Source organism: Paramisgurnus dabryanus, chromosome 9 (assembly GCF_030506205.2).
Source record: "Paramisgurnus dabryanus chromosome 9, PD_genome_1.1, whole genome shotgun sequence".
NCBI classification, from domain to species: Eukaryota; Metazoa; Chordata; class Actinopteri; order Cypriniformes; family Cobitidae; genus Paramisgurnus; species Paramisgurnus dabryanus.
In genome coordinates this window covers 25,925,067-25,951,349 of record NC_133345.1, presented here as the reverse complement: position 1 = coordinate 25,951,349, position 26,283 = coordinate 25,925,067, and the positions used below count along the sequence as shown (strand labels likewise).

Genomic DNA, 26,283 nt, shown 5'->3' with positions numbered 1-26,283 from the left:
CTGCTCTGACGATCAAAGGAAGTTAAAAGACAGACCCACATACTTCAATGACAACATGTCAGCATACGTCCGATCCCTTTTGATTTACCAAGCGAAACTGGAATAAAAACCCCGGCAACATACGGTTAGCGTTTTCCTTTTATAAAGGCCGATCTTTTTCATCAGTGTGAAAGACTCCCATGCATTGATGCCAATGATTAGTAATTCTCTTTGATCACAGCGATCACCTTGATGATAGCAGTATCTCTCTCGCTCATTTGGTTAAGTGACGCCCCCACCAAGCGTAATTGTGAAACAACATGAAGCTTTAATGGAGTAACGTATAGATCTCATAAGTCTGACTCCCACACTTTTTTAACGTTCCCCCCTCCCCATCACCCCACCTCGGTTACAGCTCATCTGTGGTGCGCAAAGGGCATGTTTACCCTTGCATTCCCGGGGCGATAAACAGCGATAGCTGCCGATCAATACCGGTCATAAACGTCCATCCGCGTGACCTGCTGTTATTAATCTAACAGGTTAAAGATTAGATCTTCATCATCTAATAAATCACGAATTCACACGCCCCGATTTTTCCTAAGCCAAACCGCGATTCTTTTTCATGGCACACGCGCATACCGAGACCGTCCCGGTGCATGCCTTCCCGTGATGCGCCACCCCTCCCCGCCCAAGAAGCCCTATTATTTTCAGCTATAAATCACAATGAATGGCACATTGATTTTATCCAGCAGCTCTCAGCGTGGGGAGAGAAGCTGGAGACACAGTTATTGCATTTAATATTATCAATATATAATCTCCCATATGATCTGAGCAGAGACGGCAGGTATCAGGAAAGGAGGGGTGGGCTGGGGGTTCTCGCATCCTTGTCTCTTTACTTCACCAGGGCATGCAAAAATACGTTCGCACACACCCCTCTACCTCAACTCAACAACTCTCCTTTGATCTGATAACAGCAACTTCCCTTGTCACACCTGGAGGGCAAAGTCACCCAACTTGCTTCATTCTTCCGGTCCTGCCTCATTTTTCTTTAAGTTTTCCATTTTATTCCGCTTTCGCACAGGAGATGACTGTGGCAGGGTCAAGTTCTCTTCTTGTAAGGTACACAGGGCAAAAATGCATCAAAAAATGAGTCTGATGGATTACCAAACACGTTCTTAGATCGCTCAAATATTAAGATATCTGCATCTGACACGATCTAGGATAAAACATGTTCTTAATCACATACTGGTTTACAAAGCATTTTAAAAATACGTAAGCCGGATCAGATCTGAGATCAGGCCCTCTTTACCAGGTCTGCTGTTGAGATAACATTAGGTGTTCAGGAACATCTTTGTTTAAGGTTTATCTGCCTCTTTGCTGACATGAATAAAGACCTGCGGTATAGGGGCTGACCATGAGATATTTCTTTAAACCAGCGAAATACCATACCCACTAAAGGCTGCTTTTCAGAATGTATTTTTAGAGGACAACCAGCGCCCTATTTGCCATTAATGATTATTAAAAGGCGGCATTTTAGTTTACATTTCTATTTTACAGGTGGTTATCGGCACTGTGTGTCCTGTGACTGGTTGAGTGTTTTTCTGAAGCAGTTATCAGTCGGTTATCGCCTATGTCTTTCTCTCCCAGATGGTGGATAAGAGAGCTTGCCTTTATTAGCCAGTGCTGGCCTGATAAAGACCTGGTATTGATCGCAGGTTGAAAGAGCAGGTTCGTCAAACATGGCTGATTTACAGAGGCTGATAATAGCAGCACCGGGCAACAGTGGAGCCTGGGCGAGGGGGAGGATTGATAAAGAAGAAAAAGAGCTAAAGAAACACGTTTACGTAAACCCTACTTCACACTGGAGAATACTGTTATAAATCTCCTTCGCAAATACAAACGAACACTTTCAAACCCGAGTTGTGATTAATGAGATGGCAAATAAATGTATGTATAAACGCACATGTATAAGCAAACCGGAGCCCCATCCAGTACAAACTAGTCACGATTAACACCTGACAGAATTTCCACGAGGTAACCAGCCAACGAACCCGTTTTTATCACTTGACTGACAGTGACTCTTTTAACTCTTGAATTGCCAGATAATAAAGGAGAAAGGTGATCGAAATATCTTGTGATTGGAAAAATGCAGAGTAAGGATACATGTTTAGTGTCGAAAAGTGTATTTTTATTTGGAAATAAACTTTTTTAGATTTTTAAAAGGATATGACGTAAAATTTTGAAAAAATATTGAAGTATTTGTACAATTGTTAGATTTCCTAGATTGCATTGAAAAACACATTTCCTTTAAATGTAGAAATATATTGCAACTGTGGAGTCCATTTCTTTCAAACTAGATGCTAATATAATATTTTGTAATAAAAATGTATGTAGATGGAAAGCATCTTGAAAGTAGCTAAAATGAGAAATATAAAGGAACTCTACCCCTTGCATAACTTGTAAGTTGATTGGTTTTTTTTAACACTTTACACAAAGAAAATGTATACTGTCCCTCATAAAAACGTGATTATGCGATCACATAATTTAATGCATAATCAGCCATAGTCTGCATATTTATGCGGGGGACGCATTTTTTTCAAATACGGCCCACTTTCGAAGCAAAAATTGCAGATTTCTGTGCGCAAAATATGCGGGGCTTGCATGATTTCATAATCCCCGCATTTTCGTAGCCAAAAATCACATATATCTAGATGTGAAAAATGTTGCATTTACCTCACACAAGCGCAGCCATGTCCCCTGTTGCCATGGGAACCTTATGAAGTGATTATGTGACGTGAACATCACTGAAAAGCTGAAAACTTTTTGCAAGTTCCCGCAGTTTTTGCAAGTTCCCACAATTTTTGCAAGTTGCATAAAAATACCCCATATTTCAGCGCATTTTTTTAAGAAAACGTGCCGCAATATCAAGGATTTTTGCCAGCAACAATCACAAAAAAAAAAAAAAAATCTGGAAGGACTGTGTATAACTTAAATTTAAGTAAAACATTTCTAGAATTCTTGAGATATCTGGAGAAAAACTTTATTATAAACAAAGCTTCCTACTTTATCGATTTAGCACTTCCTTTCCCTGAATGAAGTGTTATTTCACATAAGTTATGCAGCAAAAGGAAGCCTTTTTTCTACGGAAACCAGCCGTTCAGATGTGAGCAAGATGTCTCATCTGTTATCAACACACATCAGTGTTTAAACTGTTTCATCACAAAACAATAGAGGTCATGTCAGGCTGCAAATTCACAGAGAGAAACATTAAGGTAGCTTTTAACACTATGACAAACATTTTATTGGTGTTGATTTTCACCTTCATTGTAAAGAGGTGGGAATGAAGAGGGACTTGAACCATCACACTCGGCAGAATCCTCCTGGTCTGAAGCTCCGCCCTCTTCGCCTGACATGCTTACGTCATCAGATGGATCCTCTACCCCATTAAGATCTCCAATTGAGCCTAGAGAAACAGAGAGGTAATGAAAAAAATTAGTAAAAAAGTAAAAAGGTTGCAACATTGCTTGAAGGTCTTTTGCAAAAGTCTTGGTTGAGACCAAGAAAAGTCTTTCAAATACCCCATGTAAACGTTTTGAAGGAAGTAGGGTGTTCTGTAAATAAAAAAGATAAAGTATACGATTACGGAAGAAAATATGGATTCATTTCAAACCTCTCGTTCTTGTTAAAAGCTTTTGCTGTTTAAATTGGCTGGATATCACACAGCTTCTAGCCACAAGGAAGTAAAGGAAGATGGTGCAAGATGTATTTCTATCCAGGGTGATTAACTCATTTGTATAACTCAATACATTCACACTTGGCAGCGATTGAACAAAACCTTACACTTTTCAAACAAAATGCGGAAACTGAGATGGGTTCCAGTCATCTGCTGTTTAAAAATACCAAGTAGATCTAAAAATAACCACATTTCAGAAGTTAAAGTAATAAAATGTAAAAGGATACTTATTTATAGCCTACATCTACGAAACCTACACTGCTAACCAAACATTAGTTTGCACTATTGACTAATTTACTACTTTGGAATTCAATGGTGCTTCATTACAAATATCTTCCTTTGTGTTTAGCAAAACAAAAACATTTATACAGGTTTGTAACAACACAAGGGTGAATATATGGTTACATAATTTTCATTTTTTGGTGAACTATCACTTTAATTTATTTTACAATTGATGCATTTTTCAGAAACGGCCCTTTAAGAATGATGTCCATTCTTTAGCATTAAAACGCAATGCATGGAAGATAAGGACTGGCTGTAGTGGACACCACAGCGGCTTGCATGTTAATTCAAACCTTGTCAATGTTATTGTCATTCTAATGAGGTTTACGGTGAGGAAAACGACTGTGCGTTGAAGAGAGTCTTATAAATTGACTAAAGCACATTCTCGTAATGCTCGGTTCAACGGGGAGACCCTCTACTTTATTCATCTGCATCTAAAGTAAATTACCAGAGGTCGGAAAATCGGATTTTACCACAGTTTTTGCAAATTAATTTTCATTAAGTTGTGACGAGCGGAGAGGGGATTGTTCAGAGCTAAAGCCGTGACTGGAGGCGTATATATTTACACTTCCTAAAACAAAGGGACCTATAATCTATACAAAGCACACAACAATAGCCGTGAATAAAAAGCCTTGTAGAAAAAGGCAAAGGCAATTTTTCTAATTCTGTTAATTTCACTTCCAAAGCAATTAAAACCAGGCGGAGATAATGCTTGGAAACAATCGCTCCCTGACAAAGTGTTTCTGTCTTTGTAAATGAAACATCTTTAGGCTAATTCCGACTTCCACGCCTGCATGGTTCACTGTAATTTCAGATAAAATGAACACACATAGATTTGGACCTTAGTAATAAAGGACGTGAGAGAGAAAAGCAAAAAGATCGATCCCATATGCCATATTTTTAGAATGGCGACCGGGTCTTGCTAGATCTAATTTTCTGTATCTGTGGCGACATTTTCATACAATTAATTTTCTTTTAATCATAATTGTACAAAGGGACTCCTCTGTTTAAAATTCCAATTACATTCCGTGTTTAAATGTAAAAGTTTGAAATATGATTTTCTTTCCTATTACTGTTCTGGTTAAATGAATAAATCGCCGCATCACTGCTTACAGACATCAAATGGTGCGGAAAAAGTTTTCTTCCCTCCCTTCTTCTCTCCATCACCCTCTCTCATCACCTTTTTTGATGGAAAATACACATCTTTCACATAAGTGAACTGAAAAAAGTGCAAACTGTACCATGTTCAAAATGTTTTAGACAACTTGTTAGCCACAAACTGAAGCAATGACAACATGCATTATTAGAAGTATTAAAGGCAAGTTCACCCAAAATTAAAAATTCTATTTTTATTTACTCATCCTTAAGCTATTTCAACCCTGTATACATTTTTATGTTCTGCTAAACACACAAAAAAAGATATTTTAAGCCATGTTTGTAACCAAAACAGTTTGGAGCACCATTGACTTAGGAAAGAACTACTATGGAAGTCAATGGTGTTCAGCGTCTTTCTTGATTACAAATTCATTCCTTTGTTTTCAGCAGAAAAAAAGAAATGTATACAGGTTTCAAACAACTTGAGGGTGTGAAAATGATGACAGAATTTAAATAAACTATCCTGAAAATCCGAACATATCATGAAAATCATGACTTTTTCCATGTTCAAGTGCTATAATTGGGTCCCCAAAGTAGAAAATGTGAAAAAGATCAACCCAGTAAACCATTCTCGGCAAACATGTGAAAAAAAAGGTCAATGAAATTGTGCTCCCCTTGTGATGTCAGAAGGGGATAATACCACTACTTAATCTGCACTATCCAACAATGGCACTGCCATTTAGTGCAGAGATCAGCTCATTCGTATTTAAAAGGACACACCCAAAAACTACAAATTTTGCTCACACCTACAAAGTAGGTGCGTACAGAAGTTTGCAACAACAACTGAATGCAATAAACATCATAACCTAATAGGTGACCTAATAGGAAGCCTCTATGCTCTCTATTGTTCAGACATGTTTTACCATTAAAAAGGCATAAGATGAAATGTAAGAAAAAATTTTAAGTACTTCAGTAACTGGTACTCAAAGTAGGAAAGCTGATGAAGGCGGCAGAGATAGTGCTTTATTAACTGGCCTCGTCCACATCAAACCGGTGTGCTTAGCGACAGTGATTAAACTAAGAGACAACACATCAAACCCAAGACCTGATTAAACAAACAGACTCTCTCACCCTCACGTTAATCACCACATTACCAAACCGCCCAAATCCATCGAAAGAAACTCCACTTGTATCAGGAAATCAGGGAATTGTGAAGAAAGATACTTCCAGGAGAACAAAAAGCCCTTGGTGGGAGACTATAAGTGTGTGTGTCTTCAGATAGAAAAGTTATACCTGACTTATAATTTCATGCACAAGTGGCTACACACATTGATCAGAGCCAAGGGCATTAAAACACTTTTAGTAATATTAATTAGCTGGATCCAAGGGTTAGACCGGAGAATACGCACAGCATCCCTCAACTCTCAGTGGACTTGAGACTTGAAAATGTGTGCTTTTTATTAAAAAAAAAACTGATCTTAGTACTGATTTGAAATAGCTGATTGAAAGATTTATCAGTTTATATACAGGCAGGTAAATGGAGGTATTGATCTACGAGTTGAAAATGTGCCGAAATGATTGATGAGCCAGTCCAGTGCTGAGACAGAGGTCTGGCTGGACGGGACTCATGTCACCAGAGTTGCTGGAGCCGCAGATAAGCCGGGAGCCTCGGGGCTCGTGCGATTCAATCTGTCAGTACGATGCTGGCAGAGCGGCAGGACCTCTGCGGACAGATTGTCGTAAAAAAGTGGACTTTCACTGGATTTGCCAACATTGACGCCATGCTCGTTTCTGCCAACACAGCAGGTTTGAATTGTGTTCAGTAAAAAGGAGCACCACACAGGACCAAAAAGACTCTGTATTTTAGTATGCGTTTAAACAATTAATAAATGCTAAAATCGTAAATATTGGAGTATGTAAGCTACAGTAAAGTCTTCAATAAACTCCCTTTAAAGAGCACCTATTGTCTGAATCACACTTACATTTCCTTTGGTGTTTAAGTGTGTATTAGTACATGTTAACGATATGCAAAAGGTACATATCCCAAAAGTAAAAGATGACGAAAGTTATCGTCTCCAACGTCAATCACTTTTCTTGGACTACAACAAACACAATGATTGTAGCCTAGGCAACAGTTACTTCCTGGGATTGGTGATTTAGACAAGACCGACATTACCATAATTCCTCCCGCCTCAGACTCATAGCCTGTAAGTTAACTCCTGTTAGCAACTGAATCTTTCAAACATGGTAAGGAGCATTACGTTTCCTGCTGACGTCAATCACAACGTACAGATTAAATGGCCAATCAGGGACACAGAGCTTCTCAAATCAGTGCATTTCAGGAAGAGAGTCAAATCTGGACTGTATGGTAGGGTATGTGGAAAATAATGTGTTTTTTAACCATAAACCACGAGAACACATTGTATTATACCAAATACACAAAATAAAAAAAATCCCTTTAAAAAAATCATTATGTGTGTAATTCTATTTTATGCCGCTTTGCAAACCAGTTGTTTTGACCCAAAATGCTGGGTTGTTTTAACTCATTGTTGAGTCAAATAGAAATCTATATTTGTCCCCTTTTAATGCTGGGTCGAAAATAACCCAGCGTTTTTCAAGGCGTGACACATTTCAGCTTTATCCCAAAATATTTTTTTAAATATTTGAGGACAAAATTTTTAAGTTACAATTTTATCTTTACATTTGCCATAGGATGATTAAACTGGCTTAGAACATCAGGCATAAAGACAAAAAGAAAAATAATTGCTCAAAAACTCTCAAGACAGCGGACGATCAAAGAACAAATAAGACCCAACGACGCCCGTTAATAATGAAATAAAGAGAGTAAACAGAGCACGAAGATACCGTTCTCATTTCCATCAGTCAAATCACACGAGTGAGTGATTATAATACTTATGATAATGACTGATTATTGTAAGGTGATAATGTGTGGTGATGATATTAATGTGTGCTGGGCATCATAGCACTTCAAATGGGCCTGACTGATCTTCACCGTGGATTTGTCAGCAGGTTGTCAAACATCAAACAGTCAGAGCCCAGGACGCTGCAAAGAGGCACATTTTAAAGACTCTTCTTATCTTTTTCTTTCTCTCTCCTCCTCCATTGCCGTACCTTTCCTCTCTTCATCACTTTCCTGTCTGTACCTTTTCACCAAGCAAGCTACTTTCCTATTACTCGCCGCTTTCTTTTACTCTCTCTCCCACTCCCTCTCTCTCTCTCTCTCTCTCTGACTGGGAGCGTCACTCTGTACGGATAGCTGCGAGCCGTTCCCGGTTATCGTCTCCTGCAGACTCTCTCTACCGGTCTGATCTGTCTCCTCTTCATTAAGCAAATACGCCGACGTGGAAATGAAAACATAATAGCTATTTGATTTCCAGCGAGATATTTTGCATATTGGTTCGGAGCTGATAGTGGAATTTCATCAAGTCGTTTTTTTTCTCTCCATGCTTTAAAAACTGAATTACTGAGCTGGGCGGCTACAGCAGGATTTCTTTACATTGCTGGGAAAGAGGGAAAAAAATAGAACGGTTCCCCAAGAAGACTACTTAAACGATTAAATATCCCCCGTTCCCCTTTTTCTCTTTTTGATAACAGGGAGGGAAAATTTAAAGAATTCACAGTGCTTTAGGTTCGCTATACTAATCAGAGATAGAGAGAAGAAAATTAACTCCTTAATGAGCAGGAGCTGTCTGGCTGATAATGGTCAAGGAGAGGCGATAGGGTTGAATGGGAAAGAAAGAATGAATAAAAACAGAGAGATGGATTCGCTCCTACAAGGGAAATCTGATTTTACCCCCCTTCTCTGGAAATTGTTCTTTGTGTCCACAGAGGGCAGGTGCGATTGTCGGCAACGATATCTCTAAGGTTACAAGCTAACCAGGTCGCCATAGAGATGAATGGTGGGTCTGAGGGTATTTCTCATGCCCCTTTGGGAAAAACTACCCGTGCAACAAACTTGCTCTGACCAATTTATCAGACCTTTCCTGTAAAGAAAAAGCACCCATCCAAAATACGCCCGACAACAATTTACACCGTTAAAACACAGCTCTGCAGTCTTTCACCAACACAAACTTGACATGTTAAGCAATTATTGTAACATTACATGATTAAAATGTTAATGGTCCCTAATACACATCCTACTTTTTAAATTTCTTCCAATGAGTGGTCGGGATACAATCAGCACAAAGTGATGGGGATATGTCCCACCCGCAAATTACGGCTATGTACCTACATGTTATGCTAAATAAATGTATGCCGGAATTTATGAGCACATCACCTTTCAAATTTCAAGCCTTGTATATAAATGTAATTTATCTAATATGTAATAAAGCTTTGCATACACCAAAAGACACTATCAGCTTCACAGCACCCTGTGAAATATAAGGACCGATTGACCTCTTTTCCTGGAGAGATAGAAAGATGCATTTTCCATTTTGATGAACAGAGCTCCAGACTCCATAGCTGGCACATCATCACACACACATACTGTTAAAAGACAGACGCGTCACACCAAGCCACATCACTCCCTCACCCCCTCAACCTTCCTCCCAGAACAGCAGAACTAGACTAAACAGATTACAAGAACTCATATCTGAACATGTGTGCCTATGTTGGTTCGCTAAGTGAGAAAGACATGATTGGAGGGGAGGAAAGTGTGAGTCCTTATGTGACAACAATATAAGGAATAGATAGCACAGGGGGGCTGTGACCTCTAAGAGGTGTGCTACTGAAGAGGGGTCCACCACTTACGGTTTCATTACATATAAACGTAATATATTATACTATGATATATGATAATGATATATAAAATATACATTTGATACAGAAGAAATAAAACACTGTCAATCCCACATAATTTTACACTTTTTAAAGAGACACGTTCCCTTAGAGTTAAACATTAGATTTTTATAGTTTTGGAATCCATTCAGCTGATCTCCGGGTCTGGCGGTACCACTTTTAGCATAGCATAATCCATTGAATCTGATTGGACCATTAGCATCGTGCTCAAAAATGACTAAAGAGTTTTGATATTTTTCCCATTTAAAACTTGACTCTTCTGTAGTTACATTGTGTACTATGACCAACGGAAAATTAAAAGTTGTGATTTTCTAGGCAGATATGGCTAGGAACTATACTATCATTCTGGCGTTATAATCCAGGACTTTGCTGCCGTAACATGGCTGCAACAGGCACAATGATATTAAGCAGCACCCGAAAATAGTCCCCTTGGTAACTTTCAATAGCAGAGGACTATTTTCGGGCACTGCTTGATATAATTGCTATGAAGTCCTTGATTATTACGCTGCAATAAGAGTATAGTGTCTATCCATACCGGCCTAAAAAATTGCAACTTAAAATTTTCTGTCGGTCTTAGTACACAATGTAACTAGTTTTAAAGTCAAGTTTTAAGTCAAGTTTTAAATAGGAAAAATATCAAAACTCTTTGGTCATTTTTGAGCGCAATGCTAATGGTCTAATCAGATTCAATGGATTATGCTAAGCTATGCTAAAAGTGGTACTGACAGATCTGGAGATCAGCTGAATGGATTCCAAAATAGTAAAAATCAAATGTTTAACTCTAGGGGAGCTGGAAAATGAGCATATTTTCAAAAAAGTGGAGTGTCCTTTTAATGGATTGGCATTGTAAGCAATAAAGTATGCATTAATATGGAACCATGTAAATTATTTTAGATCAGAAATACAACACTCAAACTATATCTAACAAGGTCCCTGCCCCGCCTCTCTATCTACTGAGGGGTCATCGGGCTGAAAAGGTTGAAGACCCATGAACTTGAGTAAATTGAGATACAGTCAATGGAGGAACAGAACGGAATTAAAATAATAACTGGTAAATATTTTTCTGCATGTAAATTGCGAAAAAGTTTGTGGATATTTCTACCATTAATTGTAAAGGTCAGAATATATGTTGGCAGGCCGAAAAATAATATTTACACAGACACACACAAACACACAAAGTGTAAAATGTGTGAAACCCATTGCTAAGATGAACATGTGTGCCTTCTCAATAGCCTTGCAAGTTGTTCATGGGGAAAGACAGATACGAATGGATGAAATAAGTAGTTGATTCAGCCGCCCCTCCTCCCTGTGGATCTTGGATGGTGGGAAAGTTGAAATCTGCTGCTATTTTCTATCTTTTATCAGACGGCTTATCTTCTGGCTCTTGTCTGCGTGCCTGGCTTCGATAGTCCAGGGTCTCCACTCCGGCTGCCTGGCAACTTCACTCCCCCCAGTTCAATCTCCCCTCCTCTCTGCTCACATCACCCTCACCCCACCCTACAGCAAGTGCAGCTTAGACGAAAAACAGTCAAAAAACAGAAGTTTGCAAGCTAAAAAAGCATTTATAAGTGTCAAGAAGAGTCAAAAACTAAAGGGAATTAATTTAGAGACTGAAATTTAGCATGCTTGAGTGTAATGTTGAACTGTTAGCCTGGTAAACTCTCTTCATAAAGTTGCATCACTTTATTAATCCCCTTCAAGGCCCGTCACTACAGATTTCAAGACTTTGTCTAGACATCTCAAGACAATTCCTGTCCTAACAACTTTAAATCATCTACTGTGTGAAATGTTCTCTCTTGTAGAAACAGGTTAAAATGTGACAAGTCTTGTGAAATCCCTCTAAAACAATCCATATCAGATCAATACACAAATGTATGCATGTGTATGTTTGGGTAAGCCGCATCAAGCTCATCATCTATACAAAGGGGCGGGACAACAGCTGCTGGGACGCGTCTGACAGAATAATGAGCTCAGGCAAACGTCATTGTGGGGTTTCGCAGGGGTCACAACTGGTTAACACAGATATAAATACACACAGAGGTATAATGGATGCAAACACACCCTCTAGTCTGTGCATGCTTATTTACATTATGCCAAAGATATTGGATATAACAAGATTAAGCGCTCCTATTACTATAAATAGGGGACAATGCAATGCTCCATATGCCCACTTTGGGGACAGAAGCCCCTCTATAGTTAAAATAACCAATCTTTAATCGATAAAAACTGATGATCCTCTGGGGGAGAGGTTTTATACAGAGTCCTGTGAAGCACTTGCCAACCAATAGCTGAACTAATTTTGATAAAAAGTATTTAGTGCAATTTGATCTTAAGAAATAAAAGTTATGGTACAATGGATATTAGGTTTAGTTTTTGTGGATTTAGAGCTAAATGTCTTTCCCCATTCAAGTAGATAGGACTTTAATTTTCCATGACTCTGATAACTGCACAGAGCCGTTGCAAACATGGCCGCCTAGTGGCATGACTTCTGCAAATTGTTGCATATGTTTACATACGAGTCCATTTAAAGGAATATTAACATTTTAGCTAAACAAAAGACTTTGATATCGTCTAATTTATTGACTCTCACCAAATGCCGGACAAGGTAATACAAACTCCCATAGTACCGGCGAACTGCCCCTCAAAGACATTGTTGTATTTGTTATCAGGCCCTAACTTGATTGATATGAGCTGTCCTTGGATAAGCCTGAAGCAATATTCAGACACATTCTTTTCCCATGAAACCTCTTCAATTAAAGAAGCGGAGCCAACAAAAGAAACAAGCGCAGATTAAATAATATTAAAAGCATACATTCATATCGGACAGCCGTAACCTCTGAGACACTTTGGCAGGTTTTCACTCAAAACTTGCGTTATGTTTCATACTACATACAAAAGTGAATATGCAAGGTGGGGGGGTTGTTGAAAGATGTGAAGGAAGATGAGAGCGATCGTCCGGTAAGATTTATCTTTTACTAAAACGCTTCTGAGACTCATCAGAGGAAAGGGAGAGGCAGCCATCGGGACGGTATGCGGAGGAGAGTCCTCTCATCTCGCTCTCCTTCCTTCTTCTCACAGCTTCATCATGCCCTTCACTGCTCTGACAGAATGCAGCAGATCCATCATCATCCTCCTACCAGAACTGATTCGGAGTCTAGAAACACACACGTGTGCACACGGCCTTCGCCGCTTATCCAGACTTCGACCCTGAGATCTGAGCGTTATAAAGACAAAGGGTCGTGCAGCTCTACCAGCTCCCCTATATAGACACATCCCCAGCTGTGCTAGCTAAGACTGAAGACTAAACACAGATCCCACAAACACACAGCGGATGTGCAGACAGTGGACTGGAGGGATCGACCACAAGATACCACATTGAATGTGGTTGTAAAGAGCGGTGCTGAGGCTGAAAAGATCATAATATACAGTACCACTGTTCTAAAAAGCTAAAGGTTTAACATTAAGAATTACAATATTATTGCATCATGACATGTCTGTAAATATTATTGGAGATGCACCGATATATCGGAAAATAATTGGTAGTGGACAATAAAAGAAATTTTTCATATTTTTGGCCAATATATCCAGTCAATCAAAAGAGAAAAATGCAATGAATTTGAGCTAGTTAATTAAATTACTATTTTAATTATATGTAATTTTCAGAATTTAGTTAATGCAAGTTAATATAAACACCAAACTATCAGTTTTGCTGCGCAAGTGTACATCTGCATTTCTTTTCTCCTGTTGTCAAGAGGCAGTGAAAAGCCCTTTACGACTCTTGTATAATTGTTATGGCTTAATCACCATAAAAGCACATAAAAACAGACAACCCAGTGAGCTACTGGCCAGGAGCCGGCACAGACACACAGAGGTTATACACACATTCACACACAGTAAAACACTTTAGACTGCTGGAAACAATACAGTATCACAGTTATGTAGTTATGGATGAGTTAAAGTGTAGAGTCCTCCTTTAACTTATGTTTACATTTGTAAAAAGTTCAAATTGTTTGTTAAATGTATTTATGTATGCCATTTCGGCATGGTTATATTCATGGCGTAAACTTGTTAATCTATACACAAGTTAAGGAAGGACAATTTGGCATCTCCAAGTAATGTAACCTGCATGCCTTTGGACTGTAGGAGGAAACCGGAGTAGCTAGGGTTTCAAAAAAATTACACACTTGTTTTGTTAAAAACAGTAAATAGCACTTTGTTGTCATTCACAAGCCAAACAAAAGACTTTTGCTCGCATTATTTGTCTCAAGCCTCCTGAGGTAAAATGTACAGGTGCATACAGCATGTGGCATATTTAAGGTGCAGGCACAAATTGGTATTTGAAGGAGAGGAGAGAAAAGGCAGGAATCGGATGTGAAGATGCCAGCCGAAATTGTAATCTTTCACTATTGTCAAACGGGCAGAAAATAAAAACCTAAAAAATACAGCAAGATGTGAGGGTGACAAAGATAAGTTTGGAGAACATGGGATGGGGGTTGAGAGCAGATGAAGCAGGTATGTTAAATATAAACCGCCTCATGGCTGGCAGCAGAAAAGAAAGGGGGTATTTTCAGGAGGCAGGGCATCACTGGACCCTCAGAGCTTCTGATAACATCCAACATTCAGACAGAAAAAGAGGATTGGGGGACAAGGGAACCCAGGCTAGGAAAGATACGTACAGAGATGGCGGTTGCAAAAGAAAGTATCATCAGCCCTCGAACGCAAAAGTCACAACGGGATTTCAGATGGGAAAATGTGTTCTTTACTGATGAGAGGAAGATAGTGAGAGCTCAGCCAAATGTCAAAGATGATAAATGATGGAGTGCATGGAAACACCAGCACACTCTTGATGTGCAAATCTAAGATGCAAACAAACAGAACATGAATGTTTGCTCCCTTTAACAAAAACACACACAAACTAAGCAACTGTGAGCCACTTTTTACATTTTCTGTCTATTCATTTCACTTATTTCACTTGTTTAAATGAGAGATTTTTTAAAGAATGGCCTTTTACATTTTTCTATATAACTTTAAATAACAATAGTCCCTTTCACACATACAGTCTTTACTGGTAATTTACTGGGAACAAAACCTTTATGGTAAATCAGTGCTGCCAATTTACCAGTAATAAAGGTTATAAGGTTAACAATAATTTACTGGTAAGCGTTATGTGCTAACGAAGAATTAGGATTACGGCATTAGAATGGATGACATCAGAACGCGCTCACAGCTTCGGGCCAATCATGACGTTCTGATACAGATGACGCAAAAGCGAGAACACCTAAAGTAAATGTGCCATTTTTGGATGTGTCCTTTTAAATGCAAATGAGCTGATCTCTGCACTTAATGGCTTTGCCGTGGTTGGATAGTCCAGATCAAGGGGTGGTATTATCCCCTACTGACATCACAAGGGGAGCCTAATTTAAATGACCTATGCTTGCAGAGATTAGTTTACCAAAACCAAGTTACTGGGTTGTTCTTTATCACATTTTCTAGGTTGATTGAAGCACCGGGGGACCCAGTTATAACACTTAAACATGGAAAAGTCAGATTTTCATGAAATGTCCCCTTAAAAAACAGCTTACCATCTATTTGCCGAATTGGCACACTCCCTATGAAGCCTAATTTGTAAACATTACTGCTGTTCAAGACGCAGTTTGCGACTCTTCCCCAGTTCAGTTCGGTTTGGTCACGAGCAACTGCACAACTGTCAGCGTTTGCCACAGAAGTAAAAACATAACTCGCCATTGTTTACAAAAACAACACTGACCTCACCGCATGGCAGGTAACTTCTGCTTTCTCAACTAGTTTACTGGTATTTTGGTACTGATGTCTGAATGATATCTTACTGGTAAAAAGACAAAATGTCACTGCCTGTGTGAACAGCACATTTAATATTTAATGGAAAAGTCAATTTGGTAAATTCATGGTAATGTGTGAAAGATGCTACTGACTAACATTTCAGGCTGAAGCTTGACATCCCCAGTCCCTATTCACTTTTATTATATGAAATACGTGGTCAGGATACTCAGAAAAATACCTTATGTTCAAAATAGGGCTGGGAATATATTGAATATGAGATACTACAGAGGTAATAGGCGACATCGAGCTAATCATCATCGAGATATCATCGAGATAAAATCGAGATAAAATACCAAAAATATAAATTAAAGAATAGCATGAATATTAAATAAATGGTCACCACTGAAGCTCAGTGGTAAAACGTTGGATTAGCAGAGCAAAAGGTTGTGGGTTCAATCCCAGGGAACATACATAACAATAATGTATGCCTTGCAATGCACTGTAAGTCGCTTTGGATAAAAGTGTCTGTCAAATGTAGAAAAAAAATTTTTCACAAAACATCTTGAAAGTTTTTAATTGAGGCAAAAGACAATGACCTCTTTTAACACCTCTTTTATTCTAGAGCGAATGCAAAACACAAATATATATACAGAGTAACAGCAAAATTTGGAAAGATACAGAGACATCAAATTTATGTATACCGACCAGCACTATTTCAATAGAGGGACAGTAAATGTTGACAAGAGTTTTATTGTTGGGTAAACCATTTCTTTAAAAGTACAATACAGCAAATAACAGCACACAAAGACATCCACATTCACGCATTTAACATTATGTGTGCCAATGCACGTACACAAACACCTACCATTAATTAGTGTCGTTATCTCCGCAGCCTCACTAAATCTAATTACAACTGGTTTGTCATTAACCGGGAATGATGGTTAGGAAACATTAATGAGAGCAACTCGCTCTAGATGAGCACCGGTGAACCAACTAGTCTGGGTCAACAGTTCCGTGTTCAAAAAAGCCAGTTTAAGCAGGTATCAGAAGGGGAACATGCAAACAGGATTCTGTTGACAGGATGTTCACTATTTGTTTCATGACATTTATACTGATACGGCAAATATTTGAGATGTCTCATTTAAACTGATAAAAGTTTCACTAATAACGTAGGGCGTCAATAATGTCTGTGTCATAAATGATATCTTGTCATAAATCAAGACGATCACGCATGATAACTGAACGCTAGCATTTGTGTTTTTAGCTTGCATGACTGCTAATGGCTAGCACAGTCATTTTTTATTAACCAGTATTAACTGCAATTTGTGAGTTAGTAACTATTAGAAAAAAATAGAAAGCCGTCTCGTCTGATGTGTGCCAGGGTGAGGTGTGTCTGCGTGTGTATGTGGATGACTGTAGATAATTTTAATATCAGACTGGTGTGGATTGCTGATAGTGTTTTAAGGCAGGGCCCTGTGGACTAAGCACTGGTAGTACCTATCTGTAATTAGTAACCATTCTCTATCACTGATAAGATAAACTCACCCTGACCTTTTCCATTTGGTCGTCATGGTAACAGGGCCTCTACCCCCCCTCTTGATATTATTTTAGTGATTAAACAGCAAATAGCGAGGAGATGGAAGAAACCGATAGCGATGATTAATAATGGTGTTTGGTTGAAGTGAATGTATGCGAGTATGTGTGTACTGGGGGGGCTCGGTGTCGGAGAGGAGCGTGAATAGGCTTGGCTTGGCTTTTTGCAGTGAATAATGGAAATTTAAGATGAGGCAATGGGAAATAATAGCACGGGGTGAGAGCGATAGATGTCTCGTTTTTTTGTTCTTTTCCCATTTTCTTTGAAGCACTTTCAGAGGAGAAAGAATATTAATGCCTCTGCACAAACCCCCACCCCACCCTAGCCAAGCCCTTTACCCACAATCCTCTCATTCTCATCATTCACCTCTTAAGACTTATCTCTGTTCTGATTAATAACAACTTCAGTTCTTTAGTACTCCCAGAATGTAATAGTTTTTTTTCTAGTAACATGGTATTATCCGTAACACATGTCATTCATTTCGCATGTAACATCATTACACCTGGTTTTTAGACAGATTGGTATGCAACAGAGGAATGAGGGCCTTTTGGATGCCTTTACAATGACTTATAGATATTGCTACAATATTGTGTAAAAGTCTAGGTTATCACCAGGTTTGTTGTTCAAGTAAAGTTTCAATGACCATTATATTTATGATATGATACAAACACAAAATACAATAAATGTGTAAGAAAAAACTATTTTCAGAAAAAAGTGGCTTTCTTAGGCAAGTGCCAGTATTTATTCAAGCCCATGTTATAGTCGTGCGTAACGTCTACAACGTAGGTTATCCAAAGCTTGTGCATGGCTCTGTGTAGCCTGATGTGCACCTCACCTAAATTTTAACAGCGGTTCAGTTCTATGCGGACCGCAAGTGCTGTGTTTGGCCACTAGAACTCCTCCCATCAGGTAAAAAACTGCGTCATATAGACAGTTTCATCGGACACACGTGCGTTGACGCGATACACGTTTGGATCCGAATTTACTTCCGTTTCCGCTTTTTTAAAGGACTGACTGATCTCTTGAACCAATACCTCGTCGAAAATAACAAATGTTTTGGTTTTCTAGGTTATCTATGTGTTGTTTTTTTGTTTGTTATAGAAATAAACTACATTTAAAGAACTTTGTTGTTATTTATTCTTAGCGGAGTTTACCGGAAGTTACGTGCGGACCGCGACAGCCGCTTGTTTATGTTTTTACTGCTGAAACCGTCTATATATTTCCGTTTGCAACGGTGAGAACAAAGATGGGCCAAGTTGAGGAGTGATTTACCTTAAACAGCAACAAAAGTCGCTGGCTATTTACTTTCATCACTGCTGGTCTTCTCAAAACAAACACAACAAACTTCTACGTTTGTGGGTTAACAAGGCAAGTTGCTTCTGCTTTGGTGGTTGAGCTGCTACTGTGGTTACATGCGTGGATCATAGACTGTAAAAAAAATGGACGTAGTGTCCATGACGCCATAGGTTTCTGAAGATCGTTTTTGAAGCTTAAAGTAGGCAATGCCTGCCGTCGCCATCTTGGCCGCGCGTCATCCTCGCATCATTCGCGGATATCCGAAAATGGGTAAAAAATGCAGGACGTGGGTGAAGCTGAGGTGACTGGTTGCTTAAACCACGCCCGCCTAGCTCGACTCTAGTGACACATTGGCTGTTCAACCGTCACTCAAGTGGCAATGCCCTTAATTATGCAGATGTTCAAGGTTTACTATAATTTAAATGGATGTGTTACAAAAAAATTCACCCCCCGTCACAGTTGTCATGAAGGGCAAACTTAGCTATTGACTCTCTAGTGGCCAGTCAATGAATTGCAGTTTAAATCACTTCCATATTGGCTTCATCAGAGAGATCGGAAGGTTGCCCCTCGGAGTGGATACTGCCTACCAGAAGACGCAGAGGTATACATGTCGTGGCTATGCCGTAGGACGTACGCACAACTATAATAGGCCCTTAGTTGTTAGAGATATATATGTGTGGTCACTATACAATCGCAAAAACAGCTAATTTGATAGTGGCATGGTGGCCTGATACTTTTACACACTGTATATCACATGCAATTATATATGTGTATATTTAGAAATATTGAAAATGACAATCCAACAGGGATATCTATCATTTCTATAGTTTTGTGGTAAAGGAAGATGTGCAAATCACTTTATCTTTTAAACAGTTTCTGGTAAGTTCCCAGACAGTAATGAACTTAATGATAGGAAAAATATATATTTTTAAATCCAATAAAATTAATCTTTCTTAAAAATATATTGTCATCTTCAATTTTCAAAGCAGCGTAACGGAATGCCTGCAATATAAACATCTACTATGAAACAGATATAAACAAAAAATCCTATCCAGACAGGGCCAAGGCACCGTTCAGAAACCTCAGAGAGAGTATTTGCATAAAAAGGAAAGACCTGCCATGCATGCAAACCGGACACAGTTGACTAAAAGGTCACAGGGCATCTCGTATCAGGCAGATCTGTTCTCCGATTAAGGTGTCTGACTAAGCGACACCTACCCAAACTAGAGATGTGGACACAGACACACCTTTTGGAAATCTGTCATCACTGCCGTAGATTCACATGATAGCACGCATTCCATCAGATACAAGCCAGTGACTACAAATAACTACATACAACATAACTAACAGTAAAAGTATAAAAATAAACCACCACGCTGTTGCAAAAATGTTTTCTTTTTTAAATACGTCTGGTAAAGTATTGAGAAGACTTTTTGGAATGCCATCAAAGATTTGGGCAATCTGATGAAGGTTAGTCATTCCTAGATATTTCACAGATAGACTTTCCTCCATATCTGTAGAAAGGAATGCCTGACCTCCCAAAAGATAATGGATCCCATGTTTCAAGTGATTTGAGGTTTGACAGGGGTGGACATATGCAGATCTGCATGCAGATGCTTAAAAAAACAGTGAAACAGACACCTGTATTGCACAACTTTGATATTTTTATTTTTAAAAAAAAGTAATAATAAAGAGCTACAGTCAGTTTTTTTTAAAGGATCATGGGACACACACATCCACTCTGTAAATCTGCTGTATTGCTTTAGTAAGCGAATTAGCCCGAGCGATGGTTGGAGAAGCAATGAGGCTGGTGAAAAAATAGGGATAATCTTTTATCTCTCAACCCTCCCCAATGGTTTTATAGTCCATATCACTTGCCTGACAGTTGATGTTCCACTTTTCTTTTTCATTATTTATTTATCTATTTTTGCTTTGTGTGAATTCAGCTAAAATACTTCTAAAGCTCTTAATGGCGTTATCGAGAGCCCAGATCTGCTGCCATGCGCTGCTTTTCATTGGAGATATTTGCCGGCCCGACCCTAAAGAAACGGGACATTATCAAGCGTCTAACAAGACTGACACAGCAAATTATTGACAAATTATTCCTTCAGAGAGCCTTGATGAGCAAAGGGTCTCTTGATGAACGCGTGGTCCCCACTGTCCCCTGGGCCCCGAGACTGACGCCTATCAGATTCGATTAAATGCTCAGCACTTCTGCGAACAAAGCTACACGCACACATTAGCTCCCATTATATGCTTGTGAACTTTGTAGTGATCACAATGATAACCCATGTATTTAAAAAGCTTTTTTAACACTTGATATTTTTTTATTTATCAGAGAAGACTCTTGCTTAACACAAAACAAGATATGTTTGTAGCCAAACCGTTTTGGAGCACCATTGACTTACTATAGAAGTAAATTGTGCTCCAACTTCATTACAAATACCATACATTAAACAAGCAACTAAGAAATGTATACAGGTTTAAAACAACTTGTGGGTGAGTAAATGATTTTTTTGGGCAGCAGGTTAAATTTCAAGTCGGATTCTTGGTGGTTAATGAATGAGATGCAGGTTGCTAAATTGATGCTGCTGAATTCGTCCCATCTGTATCTCTCCCAAGACTGAGCTATTCTGGTTACACCACAACAATTCTTGAGTAAAGACTCAGAAAAGCTATTAGCCTGAAATTTGAACTCCAAGCACTTAATATCTGTTAGGAAAATAATGCTTTATCGGCTATTTGCACTGTGCACTTCTAAGTACTGGTGCCTTATCGAATGCATCGTCATCAGGGGACTTTGAGGCATGACACACACACACACACACACACACACACACACACACACACACACACACACACACACACACACACACACACACACACACACACACACACACACTGATAGATGACAGCAGCTGATGTGCTGGCTTTAGACAGAGAGGTCACTGGAAAGATGGTCCAGAGGACAGTGCTGCAACAGTAAAACTGGTAGTTTTGGGGGGTTGTGGTCTGGATAGGAAAAGAGGGTCCAGCACGAAAAAATTATCAGCTGGTACATGACACAAAGCAGAGATTCGCAAGGGGAATGTATCCACAATGTGGGTATTCGAAAAGTTTCATGAGTACTTGGAAAAATTAAAAAATCAATAATAAATCTTACTATTTGTTATGTTACCTGTTAATCCATGTGTGTGTCCAGACAGGACCAAGATGAGGTGAGCTAGAGGAGTAGTTAAATAATTGTAATAATATAAGTTTAAAAGAACACATTTAGGGTAACTTAAAGTCTTTGGGTCTAATGGGTGCTGTGGGGCTACATAAGACTAAGACGAACAAAAAATAAGACTCTCATTTGAAAAGTGCTTGTTATAGGGACAGAGATTAAAAACTTGCAATTACAAGCTGAGACAGTAAAATGTCCGTCTAAATTTTATGATTAAGATACTGGTGATATAACAGAAAAATGTATTAGTTTTGAAATTTTAAAGAAATTCTCATTTCCTGAACCGAACAGCACTTAAGCGATAGTGTCTGTACAATCAAACGGTCTTGACCTCTAACCTGGCGACTGGTCCAGGGTGCCAACGTTTCTCTTCTTTCATGCGCGGCCCCCTTCATGGTGACTGCCAAGTCCACATCCTCTCTAACGAGGGTGTAGTTTCTTAACATTCATCATCACTGAACTCTGAAACTTTATCAGCTCCGGAGCACGGCGCCATGGCCCCGGCCCGGCTCGCTTCAGCTCTCAGATAGGACCGATAACACACTGATAGATTACAGCAGATTGTTTTACTTCAGGGGACACTGCTGCCTTTAATACTAATACTTAGACAAGACTCAATGCGGATGGAGGGAGGAGAAAGAGAGAGAGAGAGAGAGAGAGAGAGAGAGAGAGAGAGAGAGAGAGAGAGAGAGAGAGAGAGAGAGAACAAAGTGGAAAGGGCATAGAAGCCAATTGTGTGTATATGTGTGTGTGTGTGCGCGCATGTGTGTACAAGTAAGGGATACACACACAAGGAGATTCTTATCATTATGGGCTCAAACAGTAGTGCAGGTTTAAAATGACAGTTTTTGTAGAGATTATACATTCCTTTCACTCCACAATCTGATTTAATAATGCACAGTATCACAGAAACTCAAATGCCTCATATTGCTTTTGTGTGTGACTTTAAGTCTCAACATTAAGAAGTGTTGAAGTATGTTTCAGATTTTCAAGATTAATCTAATATGTTCACGTAGTAAGAATTAGGCGAGATTTTGACTAAGTTATAGAGCTTATACCTAAACATCTATAGCTTGAAAACAGTAAGACTGTGTCTCATATCAAGTCTTTTTCTGCTTATTCTTCATAGAGACTGCTGCTGCTCCATTTCTGGAATACTGCATTCTTTTATCCACACCTGTATATTTCTGTGATTTCATAGATACAGATTAATCTGCTAAACAAATCCACGTCAAATGTGTATGAGTAAGCGAAGAGTAATATTAAAATTAAAATCATGTTACTATTAAACTGTACATGTGTGTGTGCATACAATCATACTGTACACAGGTGGGCCGCTTACACACTGTAAAATAAATAAGCATATACATGGACATTTTCGCACACACAACAACCTGAGGTTGAAAAATCGGAGGCACAGTACCCAGGAGTTGGCTGATTCTGACCTTTGGCAAAAACAATAAACAGGGTCAGGTCTATATTATAAGGAGTCCTCAAAAAAGCTCCTGTTAGGATTATACACATAACCAAACCATAAAAGTCATACTTAATGGAGCTTTTCCATTGGATAGTCCAGCCCGGTACGGCTCACTTTTGGGGTTTTTCCACTGTGTATATTACCTAGTACCCAATACTTTTTTAGTACACCTTGGTTGAGCCGTACTGATTCTAAAACGTGATGTGCAAACACTGCAGATCACTGATTGGTCAGAAAGAATCGCCACTATCAGCCTCATTGCCAAATGCATGATTAGCTTACCCTCGCACGCCGTCGGGCACCAAGTGATGTCGACATCTGTGCATTGTTGTACAAGTTCCCAAACTCCCTTTTAGCGGTGAAAAACATCCACATGTCGAGAATCAAGATCACCATTACATTAATATGATCCGTTTCTCCTGTTTTGAGCCAGTAGAGCTCAAAACACAACAGAAAGGCGACTTAAAGTAATAGTTTGGCCAAAAATTATATTAAACCCATGATTTACTTACCCCCAAGCTGTCTGAGATGCATATATCCATCATTTTTCAGACTAACACATTTTCAGTTATTTTAGAAAATGTTTTAGATCTTTCAGTTAATCAAATGTAAAGTTACAGGGGTCCACGTCCTTTAAAATCCAAAAAATGTGCATCCATCCTCACAAAATAAATCCAAATGGCTCCACGATGATAAACAAAGGCCTTCTGAGGGTAAACCGTGCCGTTTTGTTGCAGAAATATCCATATTTAAAACTTTATTAACGAAAATAACTAGCTTCCGGGCGGTTACGCCACCATTTTAGACTCCTCTGTATTCAGGAGAGAGTATCAGCGTAGTGTACACACTTTTCTTAGTGACGTATGACAAATTCGGAGGGCGGGGCCCAGAGCAGCAGCAGAGAACCCTCCGTAAACTGCGGACGCTCTCATCTTGAATGCGGACGCGACTAAGATAGCGGCTAGTTATTTTCATTTATAAAGTTTTAAATTTGGATATTTCTACAACAAAACGGCACGGATTACCCTCAGAAGGCCTTTGTTTATCATCGTGAAGCCGTTTGGATTTATTTTGTGAAGGTTGGATGCACATTTTTTGGACTTGAAGGACGTGGACCCCGTAACTTTACATTTGATTAACTGAAAGATCTAAAACATTTTCTAATATAACAGAAAAATTTTTCGTCTGAAAAATTATGGACATAAGAATCTCGGACTGCTTGGGGGTGAGTAAATCGTGAGTTTAATATCATTTTTAGCCGAACTATCCCTTTCAGATAAAATCATTCTTAACCATAAAAGTCATCATTTAGGATCATACTTAACCATACAAAACACGACACTCAAAGAAAGGCACCATTCTATGACACATTAATAAATAAATAAGTAAATAAATAAATTATTTAATATAGTTATAATTTTAAAACAAAAGCTAACCACACAAACTACATCCAAGCACACAGCCAATCAAAAAAGCACCTACGTTTTAAAATGTATCTGAACTTTAACATAACAAAAAAAAAAAACATTACTTGGGTAGTAAATTATTAAGGAGCCTGCCAAAATGATATGCGAAACAGAACCAAATATAACGTTTCATTCCTTCTCTTTTTCAACAACACCGATCCGATCCGCTGTTTTCAACAGCAAAGATCATCTACTCAGCCATCTTTAACCGCGTGTATCATCCAATCAGCTGACTTTAACAAAAACTACCATCCAATCAGCCATCCTCAACCACAGGGATCAACCAATCAGCAGTCTTCAACAAAACAGACTCCTGTCACCCACTGCAACACGCCTGTCCACTGTGTTTTGCCTCTTTATTTGGGTCAGATTGAGGTTAGCCTTATCAGAGGCTAGCAGCTCTAAAAATGCACAAAAGTGTGTATGCATGTGTGGGTCTGTGTGTGTGCGGGCGTGTGTGTATTATAGGTAGGGGAGGGGGTCAGGAAAATGTCTGTCAGTTGAGAAACAACAGAAAGGGTTAAGTCAAGCCCAATCACTCACTTTCTGACTGAGATAGAGAGCAATAGACACACAAACTGATCTAGCCATGCAAAAAAATAAAATAATAATCCAGAGAAACAACCATCTTCTGAAAAATCTAATAGCCTCTTATATTCTTAATTTTTGCATCAACCGCTTTATCAGCAGGCCCCATGAATAATCCGTACGGTAATTTCTTTTCTTTCTTCCTTTCTGTTCCTGGCATTTTGGTAGAGCGAGATAAGGCATAAAAAACAACAGAAGGGCTAAGAGAGTGAAAAAGAGAGATAGATAACATTGATATCAACTCCTACACAACACAGTCATTCCCTTATCAGAGCTTTTTATCATGCTTTCGTTATTTTTTCTTTTTCGTCTTTGCTTCCACTCCCACTTCTTTGTAGACCAACTGAAAAAGGTCCACTGCCCTTAAAAATCTAGGAAAGGTTTTGGTATCAAATTAACCTTATCCAGAGTTTTTTACAGGCCTGCTAATGTGAATAATTCAGCACGCGGTGACACGCGGCTGGAGAGATTGGCCGAATGACGCGATGTCAGAGGAAGCATCAACATTTTGGGACTCGAGAACATTTTAAAAGAAGACTCACGTACTCGAATAATTGTTTTCCTGTTTAACTGTTAGTGGGGAAAAAGCAGAGGTGCTTCAAATGCAAACTAATAATTTCTGACTAACTCTCTCGTACACCCACAGAAAGTATAAAGGGCTCTCTAATCTATCAAGGTCAGTTACAGTGCCCTGAACAAATACTGCGTTGTTTAAGAGAGCAGTTTAAGTGAGCTCTCTATGTAAGCAGAGAACGGACGCTCAGACAGAAACACAGGAAGATAGAAGGACAGATATTGAGTCAAACCAGGGCTCCAGACTGCGACCAAATGGTCATATTTTGCTACCAGATTTTGAGATCATGTGTGCATTTTTTTACAAGTACTCGCGCATGAGCGACCTGAAAATTTTGAATTTTTTATTAGTTGTTA

General features: G+C 38.9%; 1 protein-coding gene across 1 annotated transcript in view; it reads right to left on the bottom strand.

The window, feature by feature from the left end:
- The window catches only part of zfpm1 (zinc finger protein, FOG family member 1), an 81,023-nt gene that overhangs the window by 42,888 nt on the left and 11,852 nt on the right, over positions 1–26,283 (bottom strand). Inside the window, exon 2 of the mRNA XM_065283331.2 lies at positions 3,299–3,442. Within this exon, the coding sequence (XP_065139403.1) occupies positions 3,299–3,442 (144 nt within the window). The remainder of the gene's footprint in view (positions 1–3,298; positions 3,443–26,283) is intronic.